The sequence below is a fragment of the Bos indicus genome, chromosome 23, assembly GCF_029378745.1.
Source record: "Bos indicus isolate NIAB-ARS_2022 breed Sahiwal x Tharparkar chromosome 23, NIAB-ARS_B.indTharparkar_mat_pri_1.0, whole genome shotgun sequence".
Classification (NCBI taxonomy): Eukaryota; Metazoa; Chordata; class Mammalia; order Artiodactyla; family Bovidae; genus Bos; species Bos indicus.
The window spans coordinates 22062864-22077693 of NC_091782.1; the positions used below are offsets into that span (position 1 = coordinate 22062864).

General features: G+C 40.8%; 1 protein-coding gene across 1 annotated transcript in view; it reads left to right on the forward strand.

The window, feature by feature from the left end:
• Positions 1-6566: 6566 nt before the first annotated feature.
• CD2AP (CD2 associated protein) overlaps positions 6567-14830 on the forward strand; it is an 86273-nt gene continuing 78009 nt past the window's right edge. Inside the window, exon 1 of the mRNA XM_070778079.1 lies at positions 6567-7021. Coding sequence (XP_070634180.1) covers positions 7018-7021 — 4 coding nt within the window. The 5' untranslated portion in view covers positions 6567-7017. The remainder of the gene's footprint in view (positions 7022-14830) is intronic.

Below are 14830 nucleotides of genomic sequence, written 5' to 3' on the forward strand. Positions count from 1 at the left end.
TCATGTCCCACTCTTCTCGATCCCATTGACTGTAGCCCACCAGGCTCCTCCGTCCATGGGATTCTCCAGGCAAGAACACTGGAGTGGGTTTCCATTGCCTTCTCCCAGCCTGGCTCCCCCTAAAAGCTATCCTGGACTTTCAATAGTTTACCTACTTCTTGTCCGGGCTGTCCAAATATACTTTCTTGTCCTTATTGGGCAACTCCAATGTACCCCCCAAAGCTCCCCAACATTTGCACTTTTAAGAGCAGAGACTATATTTTCTACCTCTATATTTAAGACAGAGCAGGTGCTGATCTATAATGGGTGATCCCTAAAAATGTCTGTTGAGTTGAATGAATCTGTACTCATAGCCAGAAATTCTTCATGGGATATTGTGTGTATAATTGAATTGCCTGATATTTGAAAAATGGAAATGTATAATATTTGTCATTTGGGATTGTTTAAAATATCTGATCCTTCAAAAGAGACTAGCTTTAACATTTTGAAAAAGTAATGCTTCTTGAAAGAGATTATTATTGGGGATCTATGACAAGGCTCTCCTCATTAGTATAGTGGTGAGTATCCCCGACTGTCACACAGGAGACTGGGGTTCAATTCCCCAATCAGGAGACAAAAAGACCTATTTTGAGCTTATTTCCTTGTGGCTCAGATGGTTGAAAAATCTGCCTATAATGCAAGAGACCCAATGAAAGAGACCCAGCTTTGATCCCTGGGTCAGGAAGATCCCCTGGAGAAGGGAATGCCAACCCACTCCAGTATTCTTGCCTGGGAAATTCAATGGACAGAGGAGCCTGGTGGGCTACAGCCCATGGGGTTGCAAAGAGTCGGACAGGGCTGAGGGATTAACACTTTCACACTTTCACTTTCACCATCTGAATAAAGTTCAAACAACATTACTAAAAAGGTCCTTTTCAGCTTGCAAAGTGATAATTCATTTGGATGGGTTCATCATATTTTTAATTAAACTTTTTCTTTATGTGTAATAATGAAAAGTGCTTAGAGCCATCATGTGTTTAAGTACATCTCCCAAAGTACCAACAGAGTAGCAGGATTTGTCGGAAGGTGATGGGTCACCAGTTTGAGCAGGGACATTTTTCAGCTTCACTGACCTCACAGTATAGGCATTGTGTTTGAGATTATTATTTCCTACAATTATTTTCTAAAGAATGATTTTTTAAAAATTGAGGTTATACATTGTTGCAATTTGTGCTTAAGTATACAACAAACTAGCTAAGGCAAAACAAGATAACAATAAAAAAGCTGGCCAGGAAATCTAGTACTTTGGAACTAAGAATAAAGAAACAAAAAATTTGTTGCCTTTAAGACCTGAGCTAAATGAGTGTTTTAAAAATAACACAATCAAGTTAGAATTTAATTTTCTTCGGAATAATCTTCCTGGTTAGAGTAGTTTACACCAGAAGGAAAGGAGATAGATGGGTTTTTCAATACAGATATCTTCTGATAAATTCCTAAGAAAACACTGGGAAGAAATGATAGCAGTTTGGCATGAATTAGACTGGTTGAAATTGTCATTCTCACCGAAATTGTAATATTCTCTTTCATACCAGGTCAATATTCAGCAGAAAAAAAAAAGGAATAACTAGAATAGTATTAGTTCATTTGTCTGGGAATGCAAAAAAGGGTAAGGTCAGATAAAACCTAACTCATTATAAGATAAAGGAAATAAGGGCAAAAAGAAAAGGTAATTTGTTCTTAGCTGAAAGGTATTTGAGGTTAAATCTAAATATATGATGAGATTATCATCTCATCATATTTTCTATCATCCGACTAATAGTTACTGTTGAGGAAAGCATTGTTTTGAGCTGAGCAACGTGCTAGATGTATAAAAATGTATAAAATAAAGTACCACACTTTGAAAGTCTCCTGGGGGGTGGTGATAAGACTTATAAGATGAAAAGAGCTCCATGTAGTAATTAATAGCTAACATTTGCTTATTATTACTCACAACTTGAGAACATAGTTTCACATACCATTTTGTAAGTTTAAAAAATATACTTCTAATTTTGTTCTTCTTCTGGAATTTCCATTGGCTTCTTCTCCTCTTGAAGACAGCGTTGGGACTTCCCTGGTGGTCCAGTGGCTAAGACCCTGAGCTCCCAATGCAGGGGTCTCAGGTTCAATCCCTGGTCAGGAAACTAGATCCCACATACTGCAACTAAGAGTTGGAATGCTGCAACTAAAGATCCTGTATGCCAAAGCAAAGACCCAGAGCTGCCAAGCAGAGAAAAACAGGATATTATTAAAAAAGAAAAAAGACAGCATTAACTCTGGGATGGTTCTCTGCTTTACTTCAGTTTTCTCATCCTTATGGTCCTACTCCCTGATCTTTCCAATTTCTTTTATGATCCATTATGTCAATATCACCTCAACCAGATTTTGCCTTCTGAATTTATACAGTGATTTTGCTTATTTCAATTTTCAAACTTCTAAAATATGTGGTTTCTCATGAAAATACTACAGATCTTGAGATTTCTAGGGTAGAACTGATCGTAGATTTTTTTACCTTTTCAGATTATGCGACCTGACTTCTGGTTAAGAATATGTTCATCTTATGGCCTCACTTCTTTTTCACTTATTTAGTCATTGAAACCTTTAACTGACTTCTAACTTTTCTGTTCTATATATGCTGAATATATGCAGCTATATATATTACATATTCTGTTATGTATATTCTTAAGTTACAGTTTCAAAGGTAACCTTATTGTCAAATCCAGTGTTCTTTTTTCCTCTCCTTCTGTTTTCCTGACCCTCTCTTCATTTCTATTCATTGGTTTTTATTCTTAAAATATTTAAGATCCTGGAGACTAAGACATTCAGTTCTCTTCCTATAATATCTTATATTTTTCTTTGTTTCCTTCTATGAATCCTATTTTGCCTCTCATCAGCCTCATTCATTCAAAGTTTAAATGGTTTGGTTTCTTATGGGTTGCATAAAACTCAACATTCAGAAAACTAAGATCATGGCATCTGGTCCCATCACTTTATGGCAAATAGATGGGGAAACAGTGGAAACAGTGTCAGACTTTATTTTGGGGGGCTCCAAAATCACTGCAGATGGTGATTGCAGCCATGAAATTAAAAGACGCTTACTCCTTGGAAGGAAAGTTATGACCAACCTAGATAGCATATTCAAAAGCAGAGACATTACTTTGCCAACAAAGGTCCGTCTAGTCAAGGCTATGGTTTTTCCAGCAGTCATGTATGGATGTGAGAGTTGGACTGTGAAGAAGGCTGAGTGCTGAAGTATTGATGCTTTTGAACTGTGGTGTTGGAGAAGACTCTTTCGAGTCCCTTGGACTGCAAGGAGATTCAACCAGTCCATCCTAAAGGAAATCAGTCCTGAATATTCATTGGATGGACTGATGCTGAAACTGAAACTCCAATACTTTGGCCACCTGATGCGAAGAACTGACTCACTGGAAAAGCCCCTGATGCTGGGAAAGATAGAAGGCAGGAGGAGAAGGGGACCACAGAGGATGAGATAGTTGGATGGCATCACTGACTCAATGGACATGAGTTTGAGTAAACTCCGGGAGTTGGTGATGGACAGGGAGGCCTGACGTGCTGCAGTCTGTGGGGTCGCAAAGAGTCGGACATGACTGAGTGACAGAATTGAACTGAACTTCTTATGGCTTGCAGGAATCAGACAGATTTCAGGATATTTCCCTTGCATTTCCACTTTCACCCCTTACTTCTAGGACTCCTTCAGGTTGTAATTACTGCCATTCTCCAAGCCTTAGCTCAATTTATACCTTCCTCCTGAAGCTTGCCTTTATTATTGTTATTTAGTGTTAGATTCTTTTCAGACCCCATGATCTGTAACCTGCTAGGCTCCTCTGTCAATGGGATTTCCCAGGCAAGAATACTGGATTGGGTTACCATTTCCTTCTCCAGGGGATCTTCCCAACCCATGGACTGAACACACCTCTCCTGCATTGTAGGCAGATTCTTTACCCCTGAGCCACCTGGGAAGCTTGCCTTGCCCATAGCTACACACACAACTCATACTGTCAACTATCTGTTCACGTCTCTCTTCCTGGTTACACTGCAAATCTTTGAGGATAAGGGCTGGACTTCAGGTTTTTTGGTTTATTTGTTTGTTTGCAAAGGAGGGTGAACACAATACTCAATAAATATTTGTTGATTGAAGAAAGTCACATTGTTACACGGTTTCAATACAACACAACCAATATGTACATCTTTTTTAGGTGTGCATATTAATTTTTTTTCTTTTTTCCTTATTGGTCTCTGACTGTAACTGACACTTTTTGTTCTAAAGGTATGCTATGCAGTCTTTTTAGAAGTAAAAGATTAAAGGATGTCAAATGCAGGCGTATAGGAGATAAGTAGAAATGGATATTTACAAGGTTGCCACTATCAGCCAGACACTGTGCTTTGCACTGTAAAGATTTCTTTCAACAGACTCAAGAAACTGAAATCCAGCAAGGTTAATTTATCCAAAGTCCCATACAAAATGAATGGTTGCGCTGAGTTTCAGAAATCCAGGTTTGCCTGATTGATTGTGAGACTTAAAATAACACAACTGCTTTAGAAGTCACTAGACAAGAGCTGGCATTCAGCAAATGTTGCTGTCTGAGGATTGGGTTTGCTTCAACAGTAGGAGAAAAAAGTTGGCTGATTGTATATGTATACACACACACACACACACACATTCTGGTCATCATGCAATTCACTTCTCTGCCTGATGTTCTAGTAACTATAACATGGCTCACAGAATATAGCTCAAAATATTATCTATAGCCCTTGAGGAAGAATTAAAGGTCCATGCAGAGTACATCATGAGAAACACTGGATTGGAAGAAGCACAAGCTGGAATCAAGATTGCCGGGAGAAATATCAATAACCTCAGATATGCAGATGACACCACCCTTATGGCAGAAAGTGAAAAGGAACTCAAAAGCCTCTTGATGAAAGTGAAAGTGGAGACTGAAAAAGTTGGCTTCAAGCTCAACATTCAGAAAACGCAGATCATGGCATCCGGTCCCAACACTTCACGGCAAATAGATGGGGAAACAGCGTCAGACTTTATTTCTCTGGGCTCCAAAATCACTGCAGGTGGTGACTGCAGCCATGAAATTAAAAGACGCTTACTCCTTGGAAGGAAAGTTATGACCAACCTAGATAGCATATTCAAAAGCAGAGACATTACTTTGCTAACAAAAGCCCGTCTAGTCAAGGCTGTTTTTCCTGTGGTCATGTATGGATGTGAGAGTTGGACTGTGAAGAAGGCTGAGCGCCGAAGAATTGATGCTTTTGAACTGTGATGTTGGAGAAGACTCTTGAGAGTCCATTGGACTGCAAGGAGATCCAACCAGTCCATTCTGAAGGACATCAGCCCTGGGATTTCTTTGGAAGGAATGATGCTAAAGCTGAAACTCCAATACTTTGGCCACCTCATGCGAAGAGTTGACTCATTGGAAAAGACTCTGATGCTGGGAGGGATTGAGGGCAGGAGGAGAGGAGGATGACAGAGGATGAGATGGCTGGATGGCATCACTGACTCGATGGAGGTGAGTCTGAGTGAACTCCGGGAATTGGTGATGGACAGGGAGGCCTGGCATGCTGCGATTCATGGGGTCGCAAAGAGTCGGACACGACTGAGCGACTGAACTTAACTGAACTGACTATGCCTAGTGACTACATTATTATTATTTAGTCTCCTTTGGCTGTTTTCTTCTGTTTCTGCGTTTCTCACTTCTCTGATTAAACTTATTCTTTGACTAAAGTTTTCCCCAGACAAAAGGTAGGCAGAGGACATGGTTTCCGGGATGGGGGTGGGGGGCAAGGACCATAGGGTTGTGCTCTGTTTTAACGTCTGATTACAACAATCCTATGTTCTTCTTCATATTGCGACTAGGGAAAAAAAAAAAAACCAGCCAGTATTTCAGATTATGACTCTCCGGCCCTGCTCCCCATCAGGTAGCAATTTATATTTTCAAAACAGAAAAGGGTATTTAGAAAGTTGCCTTCAGCAGACAGAAACTAAAGGAATCCACTAATTGAATCCTGTAAAAGAATTTATTTTGTGCCTATGATTTTTTTTTTTTTTTTCCGATGAAGAAATGCTTCTAATTCATACAGAACTTTGCAAGGTAAACCGCAGGTCCTGTTTGCAGCTGGGTCTCTAAAGGTCGAAGGAAAGTGGGTTCTCTCTTTCTCTATACTCTTGCACGTTTCTCTCGCGGTCTCTTTCAGGTCCCCCGAAGCCTGGCGTACAAAAACAACAGTGCAAAGTGGGGCAGCCCAGCCTCACTTTGCCTATCAGCAAAACCTCTGTCAATCCATCGGAGGCGACAAACCACACAAAACGCCCGTCCCAGCTGCTTCGAACCTCAAGGCAGAGAAGTGACCGCAGCTACGCCGCTTGTCTCCCTCATCCGCTCCGCGCACCTGGACGCGGGCGGCGTGAGAGTCCCGGCCGTGACGTAACCGCACCTGGCAGCAGCCCCAGCGCAGCGGTGAGCCGGAACGCACGGGGGCGGGGCAGGGCGGCCTGGGGATTCTCGCGAGATTTTCCTCCTCCCGGCCCTGCTCCCGGCACCTTCCCGGCCTCTGTCCGGGTCTCCACCTCACTCTTTGGCGTCGCGTTCGAGGACGGCGGGCGCTGACGGAGCTGCCAGGGGCGGGCTGCGGGGCTGGGCTCTGCGTTGGAGCCGACGGCCAGGACGAACCGGCAGGTCCCGCCCCGTGGCAGGAGCGACCGGGGGTGGGAAAACCGCCGGCTGGGCGGGCGGGGGAGGGCCCTCCGGCCGCCACGAGTGAGGAGCCGCAGCCGCCGCCTGTTCCTTGCGGGCCGTGGGGACCGGACTGGCCGGGGAGCGCCACGGGCGAATGGAGGCGCCTCCTTGTCCCGCCTGAGCTCAGCCGGGCTAGAGCCGAGCGGAGGGCCCGCCTCCTGCCGCCGGAGCGGCCGCGCGAGCAGCGGGAGGAGGAGCAGCGGGCGCCGGGCTGCTCCCCGCCGGAGCCCCCAGCATGGGTAAGGGACTCGAGCGCGCTCCTCGCCACCCGCTCCGACCTTCCGGATTCGGGGAGGCGGTTCCCTTTCTCGACCTCGGCGGGGTGGGGTAGGGGGTGGGGGTGGGCGTCGGTCCCTGCTATGCCACACGGCCCGCTCCCTGTGTCCCCTCCTCGCTCTGCCTCCCACCTGGCTCATCTCGCGGAGAAGCTGGTTGCGGGGCCCCAGGCTGCTTTTCCTGTCTCGTGCTTTTCTCGCCACCTCTTTTCCTGGTCTCGGGAAAGGTGAGGGGATGGGCGAGGGGCGGTCCGATCACTTCGCCCCCCGCCCAGCTCCTCTCTGCACCGAACTTCCCTCCTTTGCCAGCGCTTATCGTCCCAGATCCTAGTGGGTTGGGGGAAGGATGATCGAAAATCTTGACCGCGTAGCACTTTCAACTTCTATATCTTCTGCGAACCTTTTTAGAGATTGGCCTTTTAAAGCACTTTTTTTGGTTTGTTAGAAAAGGCCTTTTTTTCCCCCCAGCCTGAAACTTTCAAGGGGTATCTCAGGGGCAGGGAAGCTTGAATATTTGCTCCGTTTCTACCCAGGCAAGTGTGTTGGCACTTAAATATTAAATCTCTTCCTGAGAACTGGATTGGAGTTGAGTAGGATTTCTGCGTTGAACCCTTTGAGAAGCAGTTTCCTGTTTGGAGTTAGACTTCCTCGCTAGAAGGGGAGAAAAGTACAAGGCCTTATAGGTTATTTACAGTGTGCTTTAAAGTTTTGTTTGGCGCTAGAGAAGGAATGTGTTGCAGTCTGGTTTGAAAGGGAGTTTTGTTGAGTAGTGTAACAATTCTTTTGATAACAAAAGTTCGATGTGGGCTAGGCGCTATCTCTCTAAAACCTTTGAAAATGAAAAGCAGTTTAAAAGAGAACTTTAAAAAAAATCAAACTGTGTCACCGTAAGGCATATGTATGCTTTGTAAGAGTAATCCCATTGTTGGTTCTGTAATCAGAAGGACGCTCTCACTTTTTGCAGTTCAGGAAAGAATTGGTGCTGCTTCATCTCAACAAACTATTAACTGAAATTAATAATTCATGAGACTAACAAACGATTTAGAAGCAGGACAAACACAGGACTGCTGATGTGGCACCTACTGCCCACACATTGTCTTGTGGGAAATGCTTTAAGCATAGTGTTTATAAACAGTCGCAGTAGCTCTTCTGTGTTTTCCTAGACTTTACAGTTTTATAATCTGTCTCCCTTTTGCTTTCAGGTAACTTTTGTGCACAAAGTGCTCTTAAACTTAGAAACAGTAAAACCTTTGTTACTTGGGACTTTCCAGTGAATTTCTAATTGATTAGTTGAGCTTACTGGGTAATTGAGGGTTTATCCTTTAAGCTTCAAATTATAAAACCACTTTGAGTGCAGATCATACTAAAATTAAATGTGTAATTCTTTTCTGTTTTAAATAGGATGTGAGTATAATTAAATCTTTTGATGACCTAGGGTCATCATTTGTGACCTTCAGTTACTGTGGTTCGTTGAGGATCTATCTGTTGGATTGTATATAGGACTCCTGATCAGATTTCTTTGCATTTTGGAGTAAGTATTTTTCGTGCTTTGCTGTTGGATGTGCTTGTTACTGTGATCAGTGTCCCCCTTCACCCTCTCATCACCAGTTTTTCTACAGCATTTTTTTCCTGCGGAAATCAAATTTGTAGTTCTGCAAAGGAAAAAATGAGTTGACCCTTATTTGGTGTGTGAGATCTTCTTTGAGAATAGCGAGTGTCCATCCTTGCCACTTTGGAGTGTCTGTTTTGGTTGTCCAGAGGCCTTCACTCAGTGACTTTGCTGTGTTCTGCCTAGGTGAGTTCTGCCGTATTATCTTAGTACAGTGTGATGTTTGAGTACTCAACTGGACTGTCCAGAATGTATTTTAAAGTTTGGTTACTTGGGGGCATGTGCAGTTAATTTTTGAAAGGTATTTGTCAGACGAATGTGTACTTTAAATTTATTGGTCATGCATTCATAATAAAACTGTCAAAATCATTTAAGGAGTTTTTTCTTTAATATAAGTCTAAGGTGCTTGATTTCACTGTCATAAGTCTTTCTTTCTTGTGTTCTGAGATGACAGCTTAAGGGATTCCCTGGTGGTCCAGTGGGTAGAGATCTGAGCCTCACTGCCAAGGGCCCTGGTTCAGTTCCTGGTCAGGGAATGAAAATCCCACAAGCCCTGCAGCATGGCCAGAAAAAAATAAAAGATGATAGCTTAAAATACTTACATGATATTTTATCTAATTTACCACGAAATGAAAAATCTTTAATTTCTTCACTTTGAAGTAACTTGGATAGCCATTAAGTGATGGTTCTTGACATTTAGGTGGTACAGCGAGAGTTAAAAGCATGGACTCTGAACTGGGACAGTTTAAAGTCAAATCCTGGCTCTTCTGTCTAGGAGCTGTTGTGACTGAGCTTTAGTTTCTTAATCTATAAATGCGATAAAACTATCAACCTCAGGTTATTAGGAGGATTGAATGAGTTAATACTTGTAAAATGCTTAGAACAGTGCCAGTGTAGGTTGCTGTTATTTTCAAATGATGAAATAAAATAAATCAATAAAATAAATTAAAAAAATAAAAATTTTCAAATAAATTTCCCCAATTCTTGCACCAGCTTGAAAAAAATAATGCTCAATGTTTGACCTTTATTATCTTTAAAGACCAGTGGGATGAAATGCTTTTGTACCAATGCAGAAATAGATAACTTTCAACATTTGGTATATACTGTGAGAAAGTCCAGCGTTGGTAGTAAGGTTAGTAGAGTAGGAAAAACTAAGTGGGATGAGTGCTCGTAGAGACTTACTTGAAGTTTATCTTTTAAGCACTGTTTTTAGTTTTGACATTTGGTTAAATGTGGAAGAATGCTTATAAGGAAATTTGAGGCATTCTGTGGGAAAGAATTTGGGGAGAGTGTTAGCGAGATGGAAAGACAGTACTTATATTTCTTATTGGGAAAGTACAGATCTGCATTTTGGAGTGGAATAAGACAGAAAGCAATTGGCACAAAGTGTTACTATATGTAACTTCTGATTTTTGAAAAAATAAGTGGATTTTAAGGACTTGATATTTCTGAATTTTAAATAAGGTTATGAACTTTTAACATATGACATATAACAAGTCAACATGTTTAAATTATGAGGCAGTTAATGGACAGAAACACACAGTTGGTTTAGAGATAATATGTACAATTCTATAATACAGATATGTATTTCTTTGGCTCATTGTTTGGAGAAAATCTTGATTCACCCAGATAAGTAAGGGCAACTAGAAATTGCCTGCTAGTAGCTCACCTTTTAATTTCAGGATTTACTTCAATTAACTAATCCAGAACACGAAAGTGAAATATTAGGGAATTTTGTTTCAAAGTTGAATCCTAGTAAATAATCAGTTGTATTCTTTAATTAGTAAGTACTTGTAATCAGATTTGTCTTAAGTGCTTCAAATTTGGATAGATATAAGTCTATAAAATCACATTTAGGGTGAAAATACACGTTCATAATATATTTTTCCATAAAAACCAGCTTGAAGTTTGCCATGTACCTCTCTAAATGAGGAGTTAGCCAAGTAAGATGATGTCTTATTAACTTAATAAGATGATCTAAATTTTAGGACATTTAAGATAAGACATAAAGTGCTTTTGGTTCATTCCATGTTGTCAATCAAAAATACCTTCAAATTTTTATTTGTAAGTAATCCAATCTGTGATTTTTTTTTTCCCTCCTCTTCTGTGTCATGGAATACCCTCTATGAAATACCTTTTAAGTATGATACCATTTTTAATGTGTTTTAAAAGTGGTGTCATGTCAAGAGGTTGAACATAGGCAAAGAAAGAGGTGAAGATTCTTGATTTGGGTGGGAGAAGGACAGCTGCAGAAGCTGTAAACTGGTGCAAGTTGTGAAAGATCTGAAAGCTGTTGGAGTTTGTGTTCAGAAAAGAAAGGGGAATAAAACCTAATATGACGTGATTGAAATTTAGGTAAATTGGTAATCATTATGATGGATCTGTGACTTTGTTAATTGTGAAATTTGATATCCAGCTATTAGGCAATAGTTCCTCAAGCGGAATTAGTTCTTTTTCAATGGAGAGGCCAGAACACTGGCCTGAGAAATCTGGATGAAGGTCCATGTATGCCTGTAGTTAGCCTCTCAGCATGAAGAATACATTCTAGCAAAAGCCAGTGCACAGACAGGTGAAGTTGGCCAGCTTGGCATGGTGGTGAGCAGCAGGCACCCTGGAGAGGTTCAGACTGGTATCTTGGAAAAGGGAGGAAATGGGTTTTAGCAGTAGGCTTTAGAGAGCTAGCAGGGGAGAAACAAAACCAGTCAAGGTCCACATTTCTTATGAGAGATAAAAGGTAAGGTATTTGTTCCTGAGAACAAAAGTGAGCTTAGTTATTGGATTGTTTAGGGTGAGCCAGGCAGTAATATTGACAAGGTAACTGAACTCTTATTAAACTGTTGATCTTACTTATTTTCTGCTTGGCACTACATCAGTAGCTGAATCTGTGTGTGTGTTACAAGTTGTCCTGGGTAACTGGGATGAAAGGAGATTTTCTGTCTCAGTGCTTGAGGATATTTCTTGCTCACAGTTTAGCACTTCCTCTGTTTACTTGGTCGCAGGGATTTGATACATATGCTCTTTTTTTTTGGCTGCTTTTTTCACCTGTTCCTCTCCTTTCTCACCCAAGACAAAGCAGATTACAAAATTTCAGTATACCCTTCTGTTTGAGAAACAAGTGTACAATCCTTAACAGTTTTAAGTAGTTTTAGCTGCCAATATAATAATAAATGATAGAGTAAGCCATAAGAAACTTGAAAGTACCACTGATTGTTCCTGAACAATTTCACTGAAGTGGTATTAGGTTAGTTATTAGAACGACCTTTCTTGGTTTTGCTTTGTTTTTTAGTAGAGTATATCTGCCCTTTTCAGTCCTCCCTCATGCTCCCCCACTCTATATTATCCACAGCTTTCTTTTAGGTTTGCTTATATTGGATAGACGTTCAGACTAGTTCACAGTCTTTTATCACTACTAGTAAGCGTATAGGAGAAGGCAATGGCACGCCACTCCAGTACTCTTGCCTGGAAAATCCCATGGATGGAGGAGCCTGGTAGGCTGCAGTCCATGGGGTCGCTAAGAGTCGGACACGACTGAGCGACTTCACTTTCACTTTTCACTTTCATGCATTGGAGAAGGAAATGGCAACTCACTCCAGTGTTCTTGCCTGGAGAATCCCAGGGACAGGGGAGCCTGGTGGGCTGCCGTCTGTGGGGTCGCATGGAGTCGGACATGACTGAAGAGACTTAGCAGCAGCAGTAAGCGTCTAGAGTTCCCTTCATAATCTACTAGGGCTTCTCTGACCCAAGACTGTGCTATACTTTCATTTTTCAGTTATAATCACTTGGTTTTAGCCCCAGGTGAGTTAGGTATTTTCTTTTTAGGGTCTCAGTGTTTCTTCTTTTGGACTAAATGACATTACCTCTTTTCTGTTTCTTGGGTTTTGTTTGATAGTTTCTGAAGACCTCAGTTGCCTGAATGTTCTATTCTTTGATTCTTTTATTTCAACTGAAAGCATGTTTACTGGTTGTTTGTATTTAAAGGAGCTTTTACTCTTACAAGTAACTCTACTGTTTAAGTATTCATTATTCTAAAATGATACCTAGCTTAAAATGTTGATCTAGTGTCAGATATGGCAGTTTTATGGACTCTTTCCTGGAATCTCATTATACCATATCGTTCCTTTCCATTGCCTCCAGTAGACTTGTGTTTTTAATCTTTAAAATTTTGTTTACTTACTCCACTTGCCTTCATGATCACATTTTACTTCTCAACTAAGTTTCAAAGCAGAGATGACTAACATAGGATCCTGAATTCCAGTGACTATTTTAGTGCCATGTAGCTCTGGTTCTTTTTGATGATCCAGTGTCCAGGTAATTCTTAGGGAGTGACTGTGACATCTAATCACTAGGAGTTCCCAGTGGAAAAATACTTTAAGTGTGGTAACAATAACAGTTACCACCAACATGAAGAGAAAGGTTCTGTCCCAAGGTCAGAGAAAAGAGCTTTTTGTCAAAGAAAAGAGCTTTCAATGAGAGAGAGATAAATCCAGAATTATTTGTCTTACTGTGAGGAATGTGATTAATGGTGTGTTCGGTGCGAGGAACATTAGGACACATACACATCCAGTGGTTTACAGCAGTGTTAGAGGTTGGGCACGTTATTAAAGTCATTTGGATTTCAAAAATTTCACACAGGAGATTCTGATGTACATGCTCCCATGTCTCCTTCACTCCAGTTGTTGATGAGTGTCATCACTGGGTTGGGATGGCTGAATGTTGTGAAAGGAATAAGACATCATAATAGGAATAAAACTTAGCTCATGGATCACCAGAAATCCATTTAGAAAGGGAATTTAGTACATTAAGAAAGTATCAGTGTCAGAAATGTCAAAATATAATAGAAGTATAAGGAAGATTAGGATATAGATTCCTGCATTGGAAGTCAAATAGGATTTGTTCGTTTCTCTTCATTTGACCAGTGACGTCATGAGTCCTTGACAGTAGCCAGGATATTTTTTTCTCTCCTCCTGGTACTGAACCTTTAGAGTGAAGCACACCTTCATTTGAACTGATTTCTTCAAGATCCTTTTACCTGAAGTACTAAAACCGTACTAACCTTCTTAGTGTCTATCAGTGCCCCGGTACTGAGGAGGTCAGAATTTACTTAACATCTAGGCTGACTTTGTTAATTATCAGAGTTCTATTCTTACAGTATATGTATTTATCGTGATTATTATAATAATCAAGTGCCAAGTTGTTTGCTTTGGTTTATAAATATAGAATTTCATACATTTGTACAATTGAGATCATCTAGTCTTGGCTGAAGCAGCGTGTAATGATTTTAGGAAACATATTTAAAGTTGGTCTTTCAAATGTATGGGCTTCCCTAGTGGCTCAGACAGTAAAGTATCTCAGGAGACCCAGATTCAATCCCTGGGTCAGGAAGATCCCCTTGAGGAGGGCGTGGCAGCCCACTCCAGTATTCTTGGCTGGAGAATTCCATGGGCAGAGGAGCCTGGCAGACTACAGTCCATGGGTTCACAGAGTCGGTCACGACTGAGCAACTAACACACTTTCAAGAAAATGTATACTCTTCTATGTTTTTTTCCTAATTGTTGTTAGACTTAATAGTTAGAATGTGTTTTACTATCAGGGGTTTTTTTGTTTTTAATTAGACTTTAATTAAAACTCCTGTTCTACTGCAGCAGAAGGTGCCCTGATGCGTATTTTGCCTTGCTGCTTTGGAGGGTTCGTGTGTGTGCACATGTGCATGTGTTTAAGGTGTTTAAGATGAAGACTCCATTTTTTCTTGCCTCTTAATTAGACCATTTTTATCCAGCACACTTTTTTGAAGCAGTTAAAAAAATTACCTTACATGATGAAAACAAATCTGTCGATGAATTTTCAGAATGAATGTCAAATGTAAAGGCTATTAAATTTCTAGGTAACCTCTTTCCCACAAAAATTGCCTAAATTTCTTACATTCTATGTAACCCAACTGAACTTATGATTAGAACCTTACAGTTTAAAGCCTAAATAAATGTCAAATGTAAAGGCTATTAAATTTCTAGGTAACCTCTTTCCCACAAAAATTGCCTAAATTTCTTACATTCTATGCAACCCAACTGAACTTATGATTAGAACCTTACAGTTTAAAGCCTAAATAAAAATTCCTATATTATTACTGTCTTTTATATGTAATAATCTTACTTGCCTGGAACTTATGT